Source organism: Ramularia collo-cygni, assembly GCF_900074925.1.
Source record: "Ramularia collo-cygni strain URUG2 genome assembly, contig: RCC_scaffold13, whole genome shotgun sequence".
In the NCBI taxonomy this organism is placed as follows: Eukaryota; Fungi; Ascomycota; class Dothideomycetes; order Mycosphaerellales; family Mycosphaerellaceae; genus Ramularia; species Ramularia collo-cygni.
The window spans coordinates 68838-90223 of NW_019716267.1; the positions used below are offsets into that span (position 1 = coordinate 68838).

Genomic DNA, 21386 nt, shown 5'->3' on the forward strand with positions numbered 1-21386 from the left:
GATATTTCTAGCTCTGCAACAGTAAGCCCGGCTTCTCAACGCAGAAGATCTGCTTCACACCCTCTTCCTTCGACTTTCCACTCTCCACCGAAATCGCATCTCGAATCTGATCCGCAATGCCTGTCCCCGCAGACACAGATCCGAACATTACAACCCGCAAATCTCCAATGTCTATTCTGGACACATGCAGTGCAGCATGTATGGTCGCTAGAGTAACACACCCCGTTCCTTGCACATCGTCGTTGAAGCAGGCAATCTGCGGCGTATATCGATCAAGGATGGTCCGCACATTTGCCAGGCCGAAGTCTTCGAAGTGAAGATACGCAGCCGGGAACTTCTTCTTCGCAGCTTGCACAAACGTATCGAGGAAATTGTCATACTCCCCTCCTCTTGTCCGTGGCTTCTTCACATCGAGGTAAAGATCATCTACCATGAGGCCCTTATTATCTGTTCCAATGTCGAGAACCACGGGCAAGACTCGATTCGGATGGACACCAGCGCACAGCGCATAAATGACGAGCTTCGCGATACTGATCAGGATGCCAATAACTCCTTGGTCGCCAATCCCGAGAATCTGTTCGCCATCGCTCACTACAATGACGTCGATATCCTCCGCACGACCGTAGCTCTCCATTGCTTTCTCCACCACTTCCTTTCCATCGCCAATGGCAAGGAAACAACCCTCCGGCCCGCGGAAAAGTTTGCTGAAATCCGCAATGGCCTCTCCCTCTGTCGGCGTGTAGATGATGGAAACTTTCTTGCCAGTGCTTATGAACGAGGCGATAGTAAAGAACTTCGTCCCGCTCTCACGCTGGTCATGAAAGTGTTCTTTTCCAGATCCATCTTGTGGGTCTGATATTGTGTGTATGCCCTCGAAACTTGTTCTGAACGTGTATTGACTGAAGCGGGAAGAAGACCTTGAAGATTGAAGATCGAGCGTTCAGCTTCTGTAAATGCAGAGCCCTTATTTCAGGCATGGGGTTTGGCGAAGAGCAGTGCCGGTCAAGGCCCGTCTCTGCGGACCAGAAGTCGAAAGAGGGAGGTGAGCAACCTYGCTTTTCGACATTCTTGGTATCGTTCGTTGTGGTGGAAGTTTCGTTTGAGAGAAGAGTTCGAGACGCAGCCGAGGATGGTGTTGGCTGAGGTGCAGTTGCGAGTTTGGAAAGATCCAAACATCAAAGAACTTACCGCCTGTACTGACTTTCAACCGTACAGATGGGCCTGCTTGTATAGCTTCATGCTTTCATGAAGATGAGATATGCCTTGCACAGCTTTTCTTGGAGGCTGCACCGGTGCAGCTATGAATGTTCGGTTGGTGGCCGATGACGACTCAGTGTTAGGCTCCGGTCTCCTTCCGCGACATTCCGACCAGCACGATTTCACATGAAAGAGATGAAACGCAGCATTCTCATAGAAGCATCACGCTCGCTGTACTGCCGCAACGCTGCAGAACTGCGCAGGATCAGTGGGAGTCTTCCAGATGTAAGATCCATGTCCGAGATAGGTAAGGTTGATCTCTCCACTCAGTCTGCATTTGGTTCGCAATGCTTCTTGCTAACCACCTTCAAATTTTACCGCGGTCATATCAAATTATGAGGCACTTTCTCCTGAAACGCAGAATTGCTACAAGAAATTGAACGAAGCCTTTTCATACCACTTGGCTTTGGGAGGTAGGCGGGCAGCTCGCAAGCGGAATTACTTGGAGGAAGACAACAGACAGAATCCAATGTCGATGCTTGTTTGCCCAGATGCTAACTATGAGCAGAAGTCTACGAATGTGCATAGCTCTATGTTGTGCGGCTCYGTGGTGCCAGTATCAGGATACAACTGTCAATCATCGAATTTTTGGCTTTTCCATCTCCACCAACAATCACGACAACGACAGGAATGTCCATCACCGGCGGGACGGTACTTAGTTGCCTGGATGTAAACTTGCTTCGATCCGGCGGCTCCTATCTAAGCGGCATCCAGATACTGAATGCATTGCCGACTCTTCTGAATCCCGGCTGGATACCCCAAAGGGGGACCGCCAAGAAAGACTGCTTCTACTGGACACATCAGCGCATATGGAAGCCCAGTACGTATGTGTAGAGTTCTTGGTACTCGCTAGTCAACCCGCAGACTTCGTACCTGAGTTGAAGACATATACCTCAAGCTTAAAGTTAACTCATCAGCTTTGAGGACGTACCTTCGAAAGCCGCAAGTTGACACATCGTTTGAAGACGTATACCCAAGATGCTGCGGAAGTGGGCCGGAGGGTTTGAGGACAGCAACAATCGAGCCTACAAAATCTACAGTCTTTACTGCTACCTGCCCTCTCTCCCACCGATTACCATTACCATACCAAGCCTTACCTTTCCAGCACAACAAATTTTCGGCGTGGTCCAGAGACTCAAAAAACCACACTCCAACACTTGATCCCAATACCGCCGTCAACTGCACTCACTCAACATCTCACCAACAACCGCACYCGCTCAACTCCACACCATCAACCGTATTCACTCAACGACATTTACTCCAAGATGTCGTATCTTCCAAGCACCTTCATCTCCGCCGAAGCCGCGCTGATTGTCCAGGAGGGCCTCAATGCCACCCGAGAAGCCTTCCTAGAGTCTACTTCTGCAGCTCCGGCGGAAAGACTCAGAGAGTTATGCGGTGTCTGCCCGTTCCCAATCGCACCAGAAGAGGGACTTGCCAATGCCAAATGCCCGCACCTCTTCCACCACAGATGCATGAACATGCTGCGAGTTTCATACCACAACGAATGTCCCATCTGCCAAACAGAATGGTGGAGTTCCGGGAGAGACGTTCGAAGCGCCCGGGAAGTCCTCAAGATCAGGACAGATCTCGAGATCAACGGCCGTTTCAGAGCCGAGTGGGTTTTAAGCTCACCCCTGACACCAGGGCACTTCCCCAATCGCCTTCGGGATCTGGTCTGCAACATAGCATATGGCTTGCAAGTGCAGGACAGCAGCCGTCACGATTGGACCGATCCCAGCGTATCTGGAAAGTTCTCGGATCCCGAAGCGCGGGCGGCGGGCTTGAAGATGCAAGCCCTCATGCGAGACGTCGCTTCCAGCGTCGATGGACGCCGGGCTATGGACTGCATGCTCCAATGCGTCCTGAAACTCCCTTATTCGTTGGTCAAGGAGTATGTTGCGACGGAGCCAAAGGTCTACCGCAGGATAGAGAGAAAAGATTACATAAATGTAATCTGCCTGGTCGAAGACGTGGAGGAAATGATCCACGAAAGGTGGGAAGATCGTCATCCTAGCCGCAGGATGAGTGCTTCCGTCAAAGAATTCGTGCACAAGATCATGTACTTTGCTTTGACCAATATCGCCAAGGAAATCTTCCGCGGGCTTCGGAGCGAAGAAGGGGGCATCACCCAGGAGCAGATCGATTCATTCGAATCAAAGGACGACATTTTTGAGCACGAGAACATGAATGTCTTCAAGGAATGCAAGGAAAGGCCTGACGAGCAAGCCGACATGAAGTCCTGCGAGAGGTCCGACGACGAGACTACTGAGCAGGAGCACACGCAGCCGTCCTGCGACTCGACGCACGGTGAAGATCCCGCGAACCTTCTAGTTCGGGATTACTTGGCCAATTTGCTGAACAGGCGCCCACGAAGCGCTTCGGTGAGTCGGAGGCATGTGGCAGCGGTGCGTGGAGACTGCGCGGAGTAGGAGAATGTCGCCCTCCTCGCCAAATCCCATCGCGATGGAGTTGGCCGTGATCTCCCGGCTGAATGATGCCGACTGCGGTGCGCAGTTGCACCTCAGTGTACTCAGACATGCAGTCCAAGGAGAGAACAGGACGGAATTCAAGGAAAGAAAGATGGAGTTGAGTTTTGAGGTTGTTTTTGGGGTCGAAAAAAAGAGAGCAAATTGTGAAAAAAAAATCGGTATACGTTTCGGTAGCTAGCAGACCTTCATAGAAGTCCAAGTCTAATTAATTACACCCTTCGTCTCCGTCGAATGTGACGCTTTGTTTGCAATCGATATTGAATGCCAGCAGGCCATAGCTTGACGTTGGTCACAAATGAGACTATCCGATCTACGAGTGCAAGGTTGGTCATGCATTGGGGCAAGAACCTAACAGCTGAGTACATTGTTAGTGGTCATGATAGGTGTAAGCAGGCAGAGGGTCGGCCGCAGATGTTGTTATGACAAAGTCTCGCACTCGAGGTCGGGAGCATCTCAGTGTTCGTTGGCATGGCGAGTATGAGAAGTGACGGCAAATTTGCTGATTGTCTGGACACTTGATGGTCTCGGTCTTGCTTGCGTAGGCGTGTTTGGCAACTTCGAAGTGACCTAAGTGAGTGGCCTGAAGGCACAGATCCGTGCTTCCGAATGGATTGTGCAATGCGGCGAACCCCAGAGTGCTGGATCGTAGGAAGGCTTGGTTGATGGCTCATTGGAGGACTCCAAACAGAGTCGGCTGACTCGATAGTGGTGTCTATTCAACCAAGGCTGTCTCAGACTGATTGGGCAGCATGTGAAGAAGGAGGTAAATGCATGTAATGCGATGTGTACCTATCATCTCTCACTCTCCTCATCGTCCGACCTGGAACCATAACCATCATCTTCCTGATGCTCATCATACTCCTCTTGGCCGACAACGTCTCCATCAATCTTACTCCACGCCATGCTTTCTTCGCCCTCCTCAATAGGCATGGGATCGAGCGTTTCGAGATCAGCCTCAGCATCCCTCTCGTCCTCCAGCATCGCCCGCTTCTCTTCATCATCGAGATCAAACATTACGCTCTTTCGACGAAAACTTTGCGGACTGCCTTCTCCCCCAGCGCTCCTCATAGCACCTGTTGCACTCCTCCCTCTCCCAGTCGATGGCCGGCTTGACGGACGGCTGCGCTCGACAACCACATCTCCACTCCATGGCCTGCATTCCTTCGCAACAGCTCCACAACGCAAGCACGTCCATCCCTCTCCTTCCTCAGCTTCGATCTTCTGCGCCAGACAGACGAAGCAATACACACATCCACAGGGATCGGCTTCGTATGGATTGGTGATGTCGGTCATCGCACTTCCAATGATGCCGCTGTTTCCACCTCCAGCAACAATCTCCTGCTCAGTGCTCCCACCCGCGGGATTCTGATCTGAATAGCATATCGCACACGTCCGTTCTGGCAAGAAGGCCAATTCTCCACCCTTGACATCCTCATCGTCTTCATCCTCGCCCGTGCGCAGTTTTGTGACGTACATCTTCGTCTTCTTCCATGCTCTGGAAATCCACCTCCTCCATCTTGAGATTCCCACCAACGGCAGCAAGAAGAGCAGGAACTCCGTAAAAGCATGCCAGACCAGCTGTCGATTCAAGTACTCGAAGCTCACCTCCCGATTCGTCTGGTTACTYGCGGGCACCAATCTCATCCTCAACACCCGATCTGTGATGGTGCGATACCTCCCATTCACCAGAAACACACAAAAGGAGGCAAAAGCAGCGACATTGTGCGTGGAATCCAGCACTGTCGTCGCATTTCCCAGCAATTTGGTCCATCGGCTGGGTTCCTCATAACCATTCTCTGCGTTGCTCAACCAATCTTCCCATCTTTGCCAGGCATATCTTCCTCCCACAGTCACCAATCCGTAGATTCCTCGCTGCCACTTATCGCTCTCCTTCTCCCGTTCCCTGACCCTCGCGTCGATGTATTTCAACCCTTGCAGACTGGCACCATAACTCGCTCCATGGTCCCAAATGCTCAACTTCCACAACACAGCCCTGAGCAACAAGCTCAACTCCGCATCCCAGTCGTCTTTGAGATGCGCTCCGTATAGTTTCAACCCTTCGCTCGCCTGTTTCTTGAGCAGAGAAAGCAGCGCTTCGTCCAGGAGCTCCGAGTCGACTTGTCCCACCCGGTAAGCAGGCCGACTTCCAAAGAGTGAGTTTTGGGGGAAATTCAACAAAGATATCACATGCGAGCGGAGTGAAGGGGGTAAGTGGGTGAGTTGTGCGGATCGTAGAGCGTCGGACGCGGATCGTTCAGCGGCAAGGGCTTGTGCGGTCGCGGCGCGGCGTTCGATTATTCGCGCTTGGGCGGCGGCGAAGTCTGCCATGTTGAGAGGGTGCTATGGCATAACCTGAGCGTATAAAAGAGTGTGGTCGTTGCTGTAAGATGTTATGAATTGTTTCGCTGTCAGGCGCGTGTGTGGAAGAAGCCGAGGTTCGGCGCGCTCGGGCCGGGTGTGAGCTCTGGGTGAGTGATCATCTTTCAAGACTCTTTATCCTCCTTTGACATACATCCCCTCGACAACAATGATGCTCGAGATGTTTACAGAGCATGATACCCAAACGGACCAAATGCTGGGTCACTGGCGTCGTAAATTGGCCGTCAATGTCCAACGAAGCACTTATCTCCATGCTGGAAGAGACTACCTACCCGGGTCTTTGGTATAGATTGAATACAAAGGCTCATGTCCAGAGACAGTTCTTGATCTGAAGACTTGCACAGAAGCCGATCAGGCATTTGGTAACATCTACACTCCAGCGACCGAATGGGATGAGCGACCATACCGAGGATTGGCTTTTACGATTTTCGTTTCGCGAGTGCGTCTCTTACAATGGCACTTATCACGCTAGGACGCAGGACTCTACAACACGTTCGTGAGATGAAAGTTAGCTGAGGTTCTGTGAGCTGGCACTCGAACAGATCCAACGACATGGATGGAGCTCCCCCCACAACTGTGGCATGTGTTCGAGGGTGTGGCGCGTGCCTTCTACGCCCTTCTAATCAGTTCTATGTTTGGCTTCTTTCTCCATTCACTTGCTAGGCAAACCACTGTAAGAAGGATATAGATCCTTTATCGTCGCATTAGATAGCTTAGTATTACACATATCCTTCGCGATCATCGTTTATCAGCAAACCTATAGCTCCAATGAATGTAACCACTACAGCGCTTATAACTCTAAAGACACTCGGCCAGTCCAAGCAGGACACTCCACAAGCTCCTTCCCTTTTCGTCCTTTGCGGTGATCAAGTGAATGTCGGCACGTCGGCCCCACAGAACGGAGCGGCCCTCTTGGTGTGGGTCCGTGCATCCGCCTCGTCCTCGATCGACCTGCATTTTTCCGTTCCCGCGCATCATTATTAACCTTCCTTCCAGGCAGCACCTCGACTGAGATTGTAGTGACTTCTTCTACGACAACGACGACGACTCGGCTTTGAACGTCAACGACGTCGAGCAATGCCGCGCCACCACACTTGACTTACCACAATCTTCGTCATTGACGATACCACATCCGCGGCCATGGACCAACAGAACGCCATACTGAACGATAGACTACTCGACCCGGATCGAATCTGCCTCTCTCACGTCTGGAACTCGAGCACCGCGCACTTTCGGCCATGTTTCCTGCCTTTCATTGCCACACTCCCTGCGATTTTGGGTGCTGTGATCCTCCTCGTACAGGTCCTTCGAGTGTTCATTAAATGGCACCCAAAATGGACGCAGCCGTTCGTCCAGGAAGACTTCCCCGAAGTCTTTCCCGAAATTGAGGGAGTCAAAGGAAGATGGACCGCCAAGTCCTTTACTCTTGCGGTGCTCTGCGCCTCTGGTCTCGTTGTCCGAATGGCAGCCTCGCTCCTCCTCGACCACCGCTCCGCGCTGGCATTGACTCCTGTTCTACCATGGTTCATTGCCGTGTTGGAGATCATGCTGTACCGCCCTCGAACGGTGCCTTATGCGATTCTGGGAGTTCTGGTGGCGAGCACTATCGCGGAAGCCATTCTACTGGAAAATTACCGGTGGAATGATACCCGTATATTCATTCTCAACAGCATTAGCACTGCTCTAGGAGTACTGGCCACGGCGCTTACACTGGTCATGCCATTCAGAGATCCGCTCCTCCCTTCCAAGGACACTAGCATGCCCTTCACCACTCCGACCTCGTACCTTCGCAGCCCTGAGGAAGCTCTCAGCCCATGGCTATTCATGACAGTCAGATGGATGACACCTTTGTTGGCAGTGGGTAGCAAGCGTCAGCTCGAAGACGAAGACGTCTGGTCGCTACCCCATGAATTTCAACATCGGTTCCTGCATCATAACTTCCGCCAGCTAAAGGGAACAGTCATCCGCCGCATTCTGCGCGCCAATGGCCTCGACCTTCTCATCATTACTCTTCTGGGAATATTCGAGCAAATCGCGGAGTATGCAGAACCAATCTTTCTGCAGCTCATTCTGGCATCAATGCGGGATGAAACAAGCCCCAAGAGAGTCGCACTCACATATGCTGGGATGGCTCTTTGCGTACGCCTACTGAAAACGCAATCGGGAGTCTTCAACCTATGGTTTGGAAGAAGAGCTTACGAGCGGTCAAGAGGAGAAATGATCACGATGTTGTACGAAAAGACACTCGGCCGGAAGATCTCATTTCAGCCACCCGAGATCGTAAAAGCCCAGAACGGTCATTCCGATGGCAATGGCAACGGCGAAGAAACACCAAAACCAACGCCGTCGGGTTGGTGGAGCAGGACGCTCTCCAAAATGACCTTCGCCAAATCTCCGCCACCTCCCGCCAAAGAACCCGCCTCCATGGGCAAGATTCTCAACTTGATGCGCAATGATGTCTACGAGGTTGCTCAGCGTCTTTGGGAATTTGATCAGATCRTCCGCAAACCAATCGCCATAATCTTCTCCGTCTCGCTGGTGGTAGCCTATCTCGGCTGGCCTGCGCTTATGTCGGTGGCGCTCGTGATTCTGGCACAATTCATGAACGCCATCCTCGCTCGTGTCCTGGTCTGGTACGAGAAGAAACGACGCACTGCCACCGACTTGAAACTCCAGCTCATCTCGCMATTTGTTGAGGCGATACGTCATCTTCGATGGTACGGCTGGCAAGGCGCATGGCTCTCCAAGATTCTCACGGCAAGACAGAAAGAGCTTTGGCTGAGGGTTCTGACCACTGTTTGGAGACTCGTTGTCGGGTTCATCAACACGCTGAGCTACGATCTGACGCCTGTGGTAGCCTTCTACAGCTACACCGTGATTGCGAAGAAAGACTTGACAGTCGACATTGCCTTTCCAGCATTGCAGCTCTTTGGCATGATGACCTCTCAGCTTCGAGAGCTTCCCAATCTCATCATCTCGTTGATCAATGCTTGGGTAGCAGCTGGCCGAATTGAAGATTTCATGGCCGAGGATGACCTGCAGGAGATGGCGACCGAAGCGTTGATCGGCGACAAACTTGCCTTGGATCACGCATCGTTTGCATGGCCCGGCTCTACTACCCCGGTCTTGAAAGAGATTAACATCTCTTTCCCAGAAGGTCTGACGGTCATTTGTGGTCAAGTCGCAGCGGGCAAAACAGCACTGCTGCAAGCACTTCTGGGCGAACTAGACATGCTCGACGGCCAACTCATCCGCCCTCAGGAGCCAATGGGATACTGTTCCCAAACTCCTTGGTTACAAAGCATGTCAATAAGAGACAACATTCTATTCGATGCACCGTATGAGAGCGAGCGGTATCGAACTGTTTTGGATGCTTGCGCGCTGACGCCAGATCTGGCCGAGTTCAAAGCCGGGGACCTGTCTCTGATTGGAGAAAACGGAATTGGGCTGAGTGGAGGCCAGAGGGCGAGAGTTGCACTTGCAAGAGCTGTATATAGCAGAGCGGGCATTCTTCTCCTGGACGACCCACTGGCTGCACTGGATCAACAAACTGCCGAGGCCATTGTACGGGAGTGTATCAGGGGTCCTTTGTTGAAAGGTCGAACGACTGTGCTGATTACGCATCGTACGGACTTGGTCTTTGACTGCGCAGAWCAGATCGTGAAAATCGAAGGTGGAAGAGCAGATGTCCTGGACCAAGACGCTCTTGCCGCCGAGAACACTCTGGCACCACAAGCAGCCATGAAATCAGAGGAAGAAGAGATTGGCGAAGAAGTGAGGAAACAGAAGTCTACCGCTGCGATTCCGGAGAAGTTTATCGAGGATGAATTCCGGGCCTATGGTGGCGTCAAGACCAGTGTCTACTGGCAGTACATCAAAGCGGGAGATTTGCGCTTGTGGGCGCTCACGGTCATCATCTTGGTCATCTATCGATTCTTTGCGCTCGGGGAGACCTGGTTCCTCAAGGCATGGGGCGAGGCTTACGATCGGAAGGCCAGCAGCACCCCTCTCGGGGTCTTCATGTCTGGAGGTGCTCACAATCATACCACAGACATGGAAGTCTTTGGCCTCTTGTCACCTCAACTCTCGGCTTACGGCGACCCGATCTTCCACACCCGTCAGGCTTCCGGCTCCTTCCTGTTCCATGACCTACCATCCCCAAGGGACAACATCAAACCTTGGCWGGTTATCTTCCTTCTCCTCGCTCTTGGCCAGTCCTTGTTCTTCATCCTGTCCCAAGCGGTTCTACTATGCATAGTGTACACCGCAGCCAAGCACATGTTCCAGGAAGTCATGGAGAAGGTCGCCGGTGCCACTTTCCGCTTCTACGACACAACACCCGTCGGTCGACTGATGAATCGCATGACCTCGGACATTGGTGTCATAGACGGCGGGATCAGCCAACAGTTTGCTTCAATCTCCTGGATGTTGCTCAGCTGGCTGAGTGCTGTGGTGGTAATTGCAAGCATTACTCCAATGTTCCTCATCTTCACCATCATCCTGGCAGCCCTGTTCGTTCTGGTCTTCAGAACTTTCATCCCGACAAGTCAGAGTCTGCGTCGATTGGAAATGGTGTCACTCACCCCTCTCATGTCAAACTTTGGCGAGCTTCTCAATGGACTTGCTACAGTGCGTGCCTTCAATGCTCAATCTCGCTTCCAAGACAGGGTAATCCACGTCGTCGACACATTCCAAAAGATGGATCATTTCTACTGGAGCACCCAAGCCTGGCTCATGTACCGCTATGACATCCTCTCATCTCTGGCCACTTTCCTCCTTCTCGTCCTTGCACTCTTGACAGACCTCAGCCCCGGACTGACAGCATTCGCCCTTGTCTCCGCAACCAAGTTCGTCATCACAACGCATGGACTGTGCAAACAGTATGGCAATCTCCAAATGCAGTTCGTCAGCGTCGAGCGGGTCGTCGAGCTTCTTCACCTACAACAGGAGGAAAAGGGACACGTCGAACCGCCTGCATGGTGGCCTTCCTGCGGAGGAGACATCGAGTTCAAAGACGTCACAATCAAGTATGCGCAGCATTTGGATCCTGCACTGCACCAGGTCTCCTTCACCGTCAAAGGCGGCAGTAAGACCGCTGTTCTAGGCCGTACCGGCAGCGGGAAGAGCACACTAGCCCTCAGTCTGCTCGCCACCATTCTCCCCAGCTCGGGAAGCATCCTTATCGATGGCATTGACCTCGCAGAAGTCGACAAACAGCTTCTTCGCACTAGAATTACCTTCCTCGCACAGGATCCAGTGCTCTTTCCCGGAACCATGCGGGCGAACCTTGACCCGGTAGACGAGCACACAGATGAGGAATGCTCTACTGTCTTATCCCGAGTCTGTGCTCGTCAAGGCTGGGATCTGGCGACGAACATTGAAAGCGGCGGCCGGAATCTCAGCCAAGGACAGCGTCAACTTGTAGGTTTGGCGCGCGCAGTACTACGGAGAAGTGCAGTAATCATCTTGGATGAAGCGACGGCGAGCATCGATCGTGCGACTGCCGATCAGATTCAAGAGGTGTTGAAGAAGGAGCTGGGTGGAAGCACAGTCATCACTGTTGCGCATCGGCTGGAGGCTGTCAAGGATGCAGATTTTTGCATTGTGTTGGGCAAGGGCAGGGTTTTGGAGCAGGGAGATGCGAGGGAGATGTTGAGGGAAAGGAGGGAAGCGATGGAGGAGTTGGAGGATTAGACACGATACATGAGAATGACTTTACGACAACCTGGATCGCATGGAAACAAAGACATAGACTGCATGAGCAATAGATGATCTCCCCTTACGTATAAACCACGGGCCTCTGTCTCAACCAACGTACATCCTGGCCGTAATTTTGATCTGCCTTTTCGTGATTTGAAGAGCAGACAAAGAACGCAGAGTATCAAACCATCAGTTCTCATCCATCTCCATCTCAGAGCTCGGAGTAACCTGGTTGGAACTATACATATCCCGGCATCACGCCAGCGCCACTGCTATCATACATATACGTAGAACTTAATCGCTTTCATGTCCAGTCAGCAGGTTGGAATGCGATTTCGACAAAGAGAGAAGTATTCCATTCCATTCCACAATCGATCATTGTACATGCGCTCAAGCCTTCTTCCACTCGTAGTGATACTTGCCCACAGTGGGCAATCCCTCTGCATCTTCTACTTCTCCCTTACGATCATACATGTGCTTGCCAAAGTAATCCAGCTGCGCCTCATACATGCTCGTCGGTAAATCCGTGCTGGTTTGATATTTGATCCATTCCAGTGCCGCAGTCATGGCTGGAACATGCTGATCGCCTTTGAGAGCGTGCATTACAGTCCATTTCATGCCTTCTTCCACATCATTACCCTCCATGCAATTCCTAAACTCGCTCGCCACGATCGACTCGAACATTGGATTCTTGTCGGCTTTGGTCTTGTAGTTCTTGTAGATGGGCATCAAGACATTCGAGGACATTGCATCTGCTTGGATGATACATCCCGAGCGCCAGATCTGAAGCAGACCCAGATAATTGACGTTCATCTTGTACATCTTATCCGCCTTGTCAATGATGTTCATGCCTTGAATATAAGAGGCAAGACAGGTGGCATAGACTGCTAGACGTAGGCCTTCTAGGTAACCGTCAACAGAGTCAATATCTTCCATATTCTTGGCTTGCCAGGTCGAGTTGCCAAAGTTCTTCGCTGCTTTGCGGCGCTCGTGGAGATTGCCWGAGGCCAAGCGCAGGAAATGAGCAGCAGCTAATGTCGGAGCTGGGACATGCTGCATGATAGCCTCAGTATTGGACCAGATTCCCGTACCCTCCTCCCTAGTGAAGTCCTGCACGACTTTGTCCCCCACACTATCCAGAACTCGATTGCCTTGATCGTCGAAAGTCGCACAGATTTCGGCGGCGATACGAACGAGGAATGTGCCTTGGAGCTCACCATGAGTGTTCCATTTGTGGAACTCGAAGGCAATTTGATCGTTATCCATGCCCAAGCCATTTTTCATGATCCCCCAGGCTTCAGAAACGGCAGACATCATGCCGTGCTCGATACCGTTGTGGATCATCTTGCAGTAATGTCCAGCAGAGCCTGTTCCGATTCTCGCTACGCATGGAGTGCCATCTGGTGCTCTGGCCGCAGCCTTCTCAAGAAGTGGCATGACGATGTCGAAAGTCTCTGCGTCAGTGCTGGGACACATGGAAGGTCCGCGGCGGCTACATCCCCCATGTCAGCTAATGTATCAGCAAAGCAAGATGAAAGACGATCATACGCTGCTTGATAACCACCAGAAACACCCATGGCAACGTATCTGATGCCTTTGGTGTGACACTTGCCAATCCTCCGCTCCGAGTTCTCCCAATGCTCATTGGCAGCATCAATGATGATATCCCCAACCTCGAGATGAGGCATGAGCTCATCAAGTACTCTGTCTCCCACATATCCATGCGGCAGCGACCATACAAACACCTTGATGGAATMAAAGCTCTGGCATAATGACTTGTAGTCTTGATATTTCGAAATCCGGCCGGCGACGCCATCCGTTTTGGCGATTTTAAGGACTTTGTCCATGGCTTCGTTGGAGGGGTCCTTCAGGAGTACATCGATGCCTTTCTCAGCAAATAGCAGTGCCATTCCACCTCCCATGGCACCGCAGCCAACCATGGCCAGTTTCTTGATTTCTGGATGCATCTTGTTGGAGCAAGATCTGCCAGTGACTGCTTGGGAGTGAGGATTAGTCGAATAGCTGATTGTCAGAGGATGAAGGATTTCGAGCAAGTTGTAGAGACTTGAATCAGGGATATAGCTTACCTTCCCGTGCAGAGCTGTGGATTCAGCTCTGGGTTGATGTCACATCAAGCTTCGATGGATCTGGCTTTGATTCCACGGAACTAACGTTCCAAACAGGCAATCTTGTGCTTACCACGAAAGTAATTTCGTCAAAAGCATGATACAATTGGTCCATCTTGCTCTCCTCTCACAAGAAAGATCAACGTTGGAGCTTCCCAGTCCGGTTGGCAAACCGGCAAGTCCAGGCTTTGAAGGTCGCTTCCCACAACGATTGATCCGGGGGCCATGACGAATTTCAAGGGCAGAAGGGTTCGCTTTGGGACATCAATCTTCTTTCCAACCATCGAATCGCTGCTACAGTAGCATCGTCCCGCATCAATGGACAGTATATCATGAAAGCAAGGCAAATCGCTCTCAATCGCTAACTTGTGCTTTATGCATCGGGAAGTCTTCCCAAAGACATAGCTTGCCGTCAAGCTTTGGGAAGGAAACGGGTGGCAACAGAACTCCGGTCGGTGAACATGGAGAATCCTTCAATGTTTCAATGGAACCGCCTCCAGTCTTGGAAGATTCGATTGGAACGCTGGACATTCGCTCTCGCTCTGCAGCATTCGTCTCAGGCCCTTAGAGGCAGGCTTAAACGAGAAGATCGTCCCCAACCATAGTACAGAGTAGCTTCGGAAAGACGCCAGAGTCTCTGGCGAAATGCTCAATCACTGAGTAGAACAAATTCTGCGTAACTTCAAGACCTTTCGGCCAAAGCCTCCAATTCCTCGAAATTCTAAAAGCATTACGGGGATTCACTGTAGTCGACAGACACCGAATCCAGGCATGGAGAGATCCATCAAAGGGCCTATGTTCCAACCGTGGTATGTGAGGGCCTGGATGAAGCCTGAAAAGAATCTTTCGACTTTCGATCCTCTTCCTGAAAGAATGCGTCTCATCTCGGGTAGGGCTGGGTCATCGTTCCAGGCGGGAGCTGCTGTGAGGCGGTACTTTGGGGTAGCCGAATTGCAGTCCAGCTAAGCTCGGTGGCAGGAGTTGCTCGGGCTATGGGGCGGCTCCGGGACGGCCCTGGACTTCTGCTATCGTTCCTGGAGACAGTGGAGGTGCCTCACTCGTTGTGGGTGAGAGTTGAAGACTCAGCTCTCGATTATGGGCTCACAACGCAAACCTAAAGAGACCATCTATCAAATTACACCACCTGGACTGGCATACAAGACTCTTGTGAAAGAGAGGAAATCCCCAAGCAAGCCACCGCTTCATGAAAATTGCGTTGGAATACTTAGCTTCTAGTCTCACTCGGCAGCCACGTATCCACTGCAAGCGCGAGCTTCATCTCTTGGATCTCCAGCGAGACTTTCTGGCACTCTCCAAAGCTTTCTTTCTCTTTCGGCCGGGCAGAGCGTTCCACGCCGCTGTTCTCGTCGCCCTGCTGTAGGATTGTCTTTCAGAAGTCCTACGCCTTGCGGCACTGGGAAGCGCGAGTGACATACTTGCTGCCAGAAGCCGTCGCTGAGGAGTTTATGGATCTAGGCTGCGGTGCCGCGCTTAGATGGATCATGTCCCCGGTCATCGATCCGCGAGCAACTGGAGGCATGGTGCTTCAGCTTCATCCTTGGAACTGGTGTACGTTGGGTTTGGTGCCTTGTTCGTCGTCATTGTTGCTTGATGGTGGTGTAGTGTCTAGTGTCGGACGAGGAAGAGGAGGCAGGGGAAGAGGAAGAGTTGCGTGCGATGAAGAGGGTTGGCGATGCAAGTGTCTGCTTTCAGGCACCAGAGTCAAGTGGAGCTTCATACGAAGGCTGGACAGGCGCCGGAAAACAGCAGCAATCAGACGCCGGTCTGGCTACTCTTGCTTGACGTTGTGCGCTGKCGCCTCGCTGGGGCTTGGGTCATATGATGGGCTGGATGTGTGGCTGGATGATGAGATATGGATCTGTAAGTGTTTCCGAAGCTATTGGCGGATGTTATTTGGGCTTTTGTCGCGTTTTGGGGCGTGATTTGGGTGGCGGAGGTTCAAAATCGATCTACAAACATCAAGAAGTGCTGCTGGAGGCAACCGCCAAGACATATTGGAACACCAAATCAGGCCGCACGGCAGTTTAGTCGATGCCATTGTACTTCTTTTGAATACAACCATCTCCTGCGGCCTTCTTCTATCGGATTTCATCACATTCCACCACTTCCAGGCCAGATACACCACATCAAACCATCAAAATGTCGCAATCAGACTCAGRAGAACACCACGACCATACGGAGATCAAAGGGCTTCTGGAGTGGATGGACGATCCGGAGAACGACTATGAGCATACAGACGCCATTGTCGACGGTCCGCACCCTTTGCCGCACTATTGGACATCATTCGAAGAGGCTGTAGGCAAAGGCGCTGGATTTGAGAAGTGGAAAGACGCTCTCATCAGCAGACAAGACCTGAGAGACCGTTCCGAGGATATTGTCCGTAGCCTGGACGCCCACTACTTCAAGAGCCAGCTACATCAATGGATAATTCTCAGGTCAAAGAAGAATCTGACATGTGACGGATGGGCATGCATGGGCTTGACGTCTGTGGTATTGGATGAAGATGAAGATGAGTACAAGATACTCATTCAGGTCGACTTCAAGAAGCATACCAGCAATAAGGACCTACTGGAGACCATTCTCCATGAAATGGCTCATGCTTGGATAATGGTGCACGGAAACGAGGTTAGGGTCGACAATTGCGAAAAATCGGACTGCAAGCTCCGCCTTGGAGTCACCGGCCACGGCCAGCACTGGCTACTCCTAGCCAGAAGACTGGAGCTCCGTGCAGAGAGCCTGCACAAGAAGCCTTTTGGTATGGGCAGAGTGCTTGCCGCTGCGGAAGAAACAGTCGAATTTGAGAGATCTCTCGGCGAAGAGCTGCAATCCCAGCTGCACGCAATGCTGAAAATCGAGCTTGGGTGGAAAGACTACGAGCGCGCAGTGAGAGACAGCGCTCTCTTAAGCGAACAAGAGATAGATTTGAGAATGAAAATGCTCGATTAGAGCCTTCTCCTGATGAATTCCGACCCACAGTGCGGCTTTGTTAAGTACCGGTGGTGTGATATGGCTCTTTCTCTCCGAAGCGAAAGTGGAGAGATACACTCAGAGTAGGGGCGATTTGGGATTATACCACCGTAAGTTGGGGTTTCTTCACACAATGCAGCTGTGATGATAGCAAAAGATCCGCCCAAAAGCCTCCGTTTACCACATCAGAGGAGGCTCCCTAGGACGAAGACAGCCCACAGTGCATCTTTGTTAACTATCAGTAGTACAATATGACCCTTTCTACCCGGAGCGAAAGTGGAGAGACATGCCGAGAGTTAGGGCGATTTGTGGCTATATCACCGTAAGTTGGATCACTTCCCACAATACAGCTGTGATAATAGCACAAGATCCGCCCCAGGAGCCTCCATTCGCCATATCAGGGGAGTATCCCTGGGAAGGGGATAGCTCGCAGTGCATCTTTGTGGACTGTTAATAGCACAATATAGTCCCGTGTGATCGAAGCGAGAGTAGAGAGACATACCTAGATTACGGGCGATTTATGGCTGTATCACCGCAAGATGGATCTCTTCCCACAATGCAGCTGTAATAATAGCACAAGATCCGCCCTAAGAGCCTCCATTTGCCATATTAGAGGAGTATCCCTAGGGAGGGAACATCCCACATTGCATCTTTGTGGACTGTCAATAGCACAATATAGTCCGGTGTAATCGAAGCGAGAGCGGAGAGATGTGCATGAATCACGGAGAAGTAGGCGCATACCAGTCTATCTCATCAAACATTTCTGCGAGAAGATGCGGTCGAATCTCATCGAAATGCAGCATCAAGTGACGTTGAATCTCACCTGCCGACAGATCTTAGCTTCCAATCCAGCCTTTCCTATTTCGGGCCATGTCCGATATCGGCGCCGTCGTTTGCYGGAAGTGGGGGTGAAAGATGATGACGTTCGGAGCCAATGCGGTCTCAATTTCCACGATTTCGCCAAGATGCCGACGGTAACCGCTGATTGCGACCAGTCCATCCATGGATCCTCTTGTATCAACACCATCACCAGTTCGATAAGGGCTTGCAGGTGGTCAGTGAGTAGTAGGGCTGTCCGGGGAACGGCCAGGCCAAGTATAACATCTCTTCTTTGTCCTCTCACCGTGCCACCCCAACTTCCATCCTTGACACCCTTTCCACACCGACTTGTATCCCCCGGTTTAGCCATTCAGAAAATGTCCGTCATGATGCCCACCAGGGGCCTGAGGAATGAGAGCGCCATCATCACCGGCATCGTCCAAAAGCACACCAATTTCCTTTGCCGGGCGCAAACACTTCACTCGACTCAACAGCAAAGACTTCACTCTTCAAAGAGGAACCTCCACTCCACACCCTCCAAGGACATTGCCATCACAACCTCCGCCGCCACTCTCACTCCCACACCAACAACAACAATCCCACAGTCAACAGAAGCGAGCATGGCACCGCCACTCGCCGCACTCCCCCTCTCTCACATCCTACGGACCTACCTCATCACGGCCATGTCCAGCTCCCCGATCCTCTTGAGCGCATCCACCGGAATCTTGCGCACGATGCTCGAGACCAAGAACCCGCTCCTCCGCATAGACAAGAACCCCATCATGAAGACCCTCCTCATGAAGACCTTCTACAAGCAGTTCTGCGCGGGCGGAAATGATGCCGAAGTCGCAAAGACGTGCGCAGAGGTTCGGCAGCTCGGATACTCCGGAGTCGTTTTGGAGTACGCACTCGAGGTTCTCAAAGATGTGAAGAGCAACGAGCTCGAAGATGTCGCAATCTGGCGCAAGGGCATGCTTGACTCGATCCGCATGGCCGCTGAAGGTGACTTTGTGGCACTGAAGTGGTCAGGCATGGGACCTGCAGCGATGCGGAGAATGGCGGAAGAGAAATCTCCTAGCGAGGAGATGGATGCTGCCATGCAGACCGTCTGTAAGTCCGCCGCCGAGAAGGACATTGCACTTCTACCATCTGCAGAAGAGACGTGGAACTTGCAAGGCTACCACAAGTGGACCCTCAACCTCCAGCGCGCATTCAACCGGGATGGAAAGTGCATCATGTACAACACGTACCAGCTCTACCTCAAGCAAGCACCTGGCGAACTCGCCCAGCACCTGAAGATCGCCAAGGATGAAGGCTTCACTCTCGGCGCCAAGCTCGTCCGCGGCGCATACCTCGCGACCGAGAAGCGAGACCTGATCTGGCCCACGATTGAAGACACACACAACGCATACGACACTGTCATGGCCGGCCTCATCAAGCGCAAATACAACAACCTCCTCAAGCCAGCCACCAGCGATGAGACCTTCCCCGCCGTCCGAGTCGTCGTAGCATCACACAATGCAGCTACCGTCAAGATCGCTCAGGAACTCCGCCAAGAGCAAGCCGCTCGAGGTGAAGWACTGACTCCTTTGGTCTACTCCCAACTCCAAGGAATGGCCGATGAAGTCTCCTGCAGCCTCCTCGCAGCCGCCAAGGAGAACAAGGCAAAGGGCATCGAACCGGTGGAGAAGGTCTACAAGTTCACAAGCTGGGGATCCATGTTCGAATGCTTGAACTATCTCCTTCGCCGGGCTGCCGAGAACAAGGACGCAGCGAGCCGGACTGGAGAGACGAAGGCTGCCATGCAGGCGGAGATGTGGAGGAGACTGAAGGGAGTCTTTGGATTGGCTTGAAGAGGGAGGACTTGAAGATTGAAGAGAGATTTGATTGGTGAAATGGGTTACTTTTGCAATGCATGAGCGCGAGAGCGAGCGACCTGGCATACTGAGCGATTTGGGACGGTTTGGATGATTGCATGAAGATAGTAGATCCTTTTGCAGGCACGAGCACGAGGACGTGTTCGTGCTTGCTTATGATAATGATGCATAATGACTTTACTTGATACAATTTCCGAGTCTTGAACATCTCAACAGGTTGTGATTGTCTCGAGGCCGACTTTGCTAAGTTATGTTTGCGATGATGGATGTGCCAGATGCTCTCTCGACGGAGCTATYCAACATGTACCGTACTCCTTCTCCATCTCTCATTAAACACATCTCATCCCAAGACAGTTGAAACCACATCACACCCATCCATCGCCATCAAATCCAAAGATCCAAAGCCATTTACCTTACACATACAAGCGATAATTCCCACCAAAAAAACCAACACAACCAATCTGCTTGTTGCCAACCGCCAAATCCCGATATGCAGGAACACAAAAACCCACCTGGAAAAAATTCCCTAAAACGTCTTCGCTCCCAATGGTACCTTAGGGCACACCCGTTTATAGCTGCACCTATTTTATGATTTTAACCCGACGGCACAAAGTTCCAAAGTGAAATTGGGATATGATTGGTCACTATGAGAATCTACGAATTGTGGAGTCACCGATGATAGCCGAGAGAGATCTGCTGGTCCTGGTCTTGTGGCATTTCTTGTGTTAGTGGCGGGGGATCTCGATTGTTTCTTGAGTCCAGAGGGTAGGCTATCGGGGCTTTTGTGCGTAATACTTTTTTTCTCTCTGGAGGKTTGTGGAGGTTGGTGGTGGGGACGATGTCGGGAGGAGAATTGTTGATGCCGAGATCGGATGTGAGAATGTTGATGATGCGTGACTTCGTAGGTAGTGGAGTTTCGGGAGTTTTCTTTTGAAGATACCTATCGACGATCTTGATGGTGGATGATGGGAGGAGGTTTGGGCCTAGAGGAGTTGGTTTTCGAAGCATGTTCGACCTTTCATCCAGAGCTGTAGGATGGTCGTCGGGTATTTAAGCTGATGACATTAGATCCATGTGACGTGAATGTGTCAAGTTATTCGAGCATGGAGAGATGTCTGTGGTGGCAATGTAGATTTGATTTCGAGTACGACGTACGGACAGTTGAGCTCAACATTCCACGCCCATTATCGGACGAATACACATCGACTACTGCAGAACTGAGTTGCAATCAATGCTATCTACATGCTGTATGATCCGAAACAAAAGATCGGTAGGTCGTCCACTACATCGTCCATCACGCCCAACCCCACTACCTCAACCCTAACCCTAAGAGAGCCTCAATGCCGGGAAGCACACTGTATGGGAACGGGAAGTACAGACATGATGACAACTTCAGGAACAAAGAGTCAACCTGCTCCGATACTTGAGCCACGGTGTCGCTAAGCTCAGAAGGCAACTTTATGTCAGCCTCATCAACCTCCTCTTCACAGACCAGAGGTCTTGGCATGTGCAGGGAGGGAGCACATATTGAGACATCGAGAGAGAGAATGAAGTGTTTGGACATCAACAACTTCGGCATCTGGAGAATGATATGGTTCAATGATCCATCTCAAGGAAGTCCAATGTGAAGGACAGAAATGTGCAGGTGTCACGCCTATCGTAGCTCACAAGTCTTAGCGCAAGGAGAAGGTGTGTTTGAGGCATCACCTTGACTGTCTGAGATGCGCTTGATTGATTGAATTTATGAT

At 51.6% G+C, this 21386-nt stretch overlaps 8 protein-coding genes; 4 read left to right on the forward strand and 4 right to left on the reverse strand.

Annotated features, from left to right (window-relative positions):
• Positions 1-7: 7 nt before the first annotated feature.
• RCC_07971 (related to NAD-dependent malic enzyme) lies at positions 8-634 on the reverse strand (the record flags this gene model as incomplete). Its single annotated transcript, XM_023773223.1, has 1 exon — positions 8-634. One exon carries the CDS (start codon positions 632-634, stop codon positions 8-10), a length of 627 nt encoding a protein of 208 aa, XP_023628991.1.
• A 1888-nt stretch (positions 635-2522) lies between these two features.
• On the forward strand, positions 2523-3689 carry RCC_07972 (uncharacterized protein; the record flags this gene model as incomplete). The annotated part of the gene is made up of 1 exon (XM_023773224.1): positions 2523-3689. The coding sequence occupies one exon, from the start codon at positions 2523-2525 to the stop codon at positions 3687-3689; it is 1167 nt and encodes a 388-aa protein (XP_023628992.1).
• An 852-nt stretch (positions 3690-4541) lies between these two features.
• RCC_07973 (related to peroxisome assembly protein) lies at positions 4542-6077 on the reverse strand (the record flags this gene model as incomplete). Its single annotated transcript, XM_023773225.1, has 1 exon — positions 4542-6077. The coding sequence occupies one exon, from the start codon at positions 6075-6077 to the stop codon at positions 4542-4544; it is 1536 nt and encodes a 511-aa protein (XP_023628993.1).
• Positions 6078-7268: 1191 nt separating this feature from the next.
• Positions 7269-11822, forward strand: RCC_07974 (related to bile acid transporter; the record flags this gene model as incomplete). The annotated part of the gene is made up of 1 exon (XM_023773226.1): positions 7269-11822. The coding sequence occupies one exon, from the start codon at positions 7269-7271 to the stop codon at positions 11820-11822; it is 4554 nt and encodes a 1517-aa protein (XP_023628994.1).
• A 396-nt stretch (positions 11823-12218) lies between these two features.
• On the reverse strand, positions 12219-13795 carry RCC_07975 (related to 6-phosphogluconate dehydrogenase; the record flags this gene model as incomplete). XM_023773227.1 has 2 exons in its annotated part: positions 12219-13320; positions 13377-13795. 2 exons carry the CDS (start codon positions 13793-13795, stop codon positions 12219-12221), a joined length of 1521 nt encoding a protein of 506 aa, XP_023628995.1.
• A 2319-nt stretch (positions 13796-16114) lies between these two features.
• Positions 16115-16921, forward strand: RCC_07976 (uncharacterized protein; the record flags this gene model as incomplete). Its single annotated transcript, XM_023773228.1, has 1 exon — positions 16115-16921. The coding sequence occupies one exon, from the start codon at positions 16115-16117 to the stop codon at positions 16919-16921; it is 807 nt and encodes a 268-aa protein (XP_023628996.1).
• Positions 16922-18138: 1217 nt separating this feature from the next.
• Positions 18139-19614, forward strand: RCC_07977 (related to proline oxidase PrnD; the record flags this gene model as incomplete). Its single annotated transcript, XM_023773229.1, has 1 exon — positions 18139-19614. The coding sequence occupies one exon, from the start codon at positions 18139-18141 to the stop codon at positions 19612-19614; it is 1476 nt and encodes a 491-aa protein (XP_023628997.1).
• Positions 19615-20307: 693 nt separating this feature from the next.
• Positions 20308-20646, reverse strand: RCC_07978 (uncharacterized protein; the record flags this gene model as incomplete). The annotated part of the gene is made up of 1 exon (XM_023773230.1): positions 20308-20646. One exon carries the CDS (start codon positions 20644-20646, stop codon positions 20308-20310), a length of 339 nt encoding a protein of 112 aa, XP_023628998.1.
• Between the last annotated feature and the right edge of the window lie 740 nt (positions 20647-21386).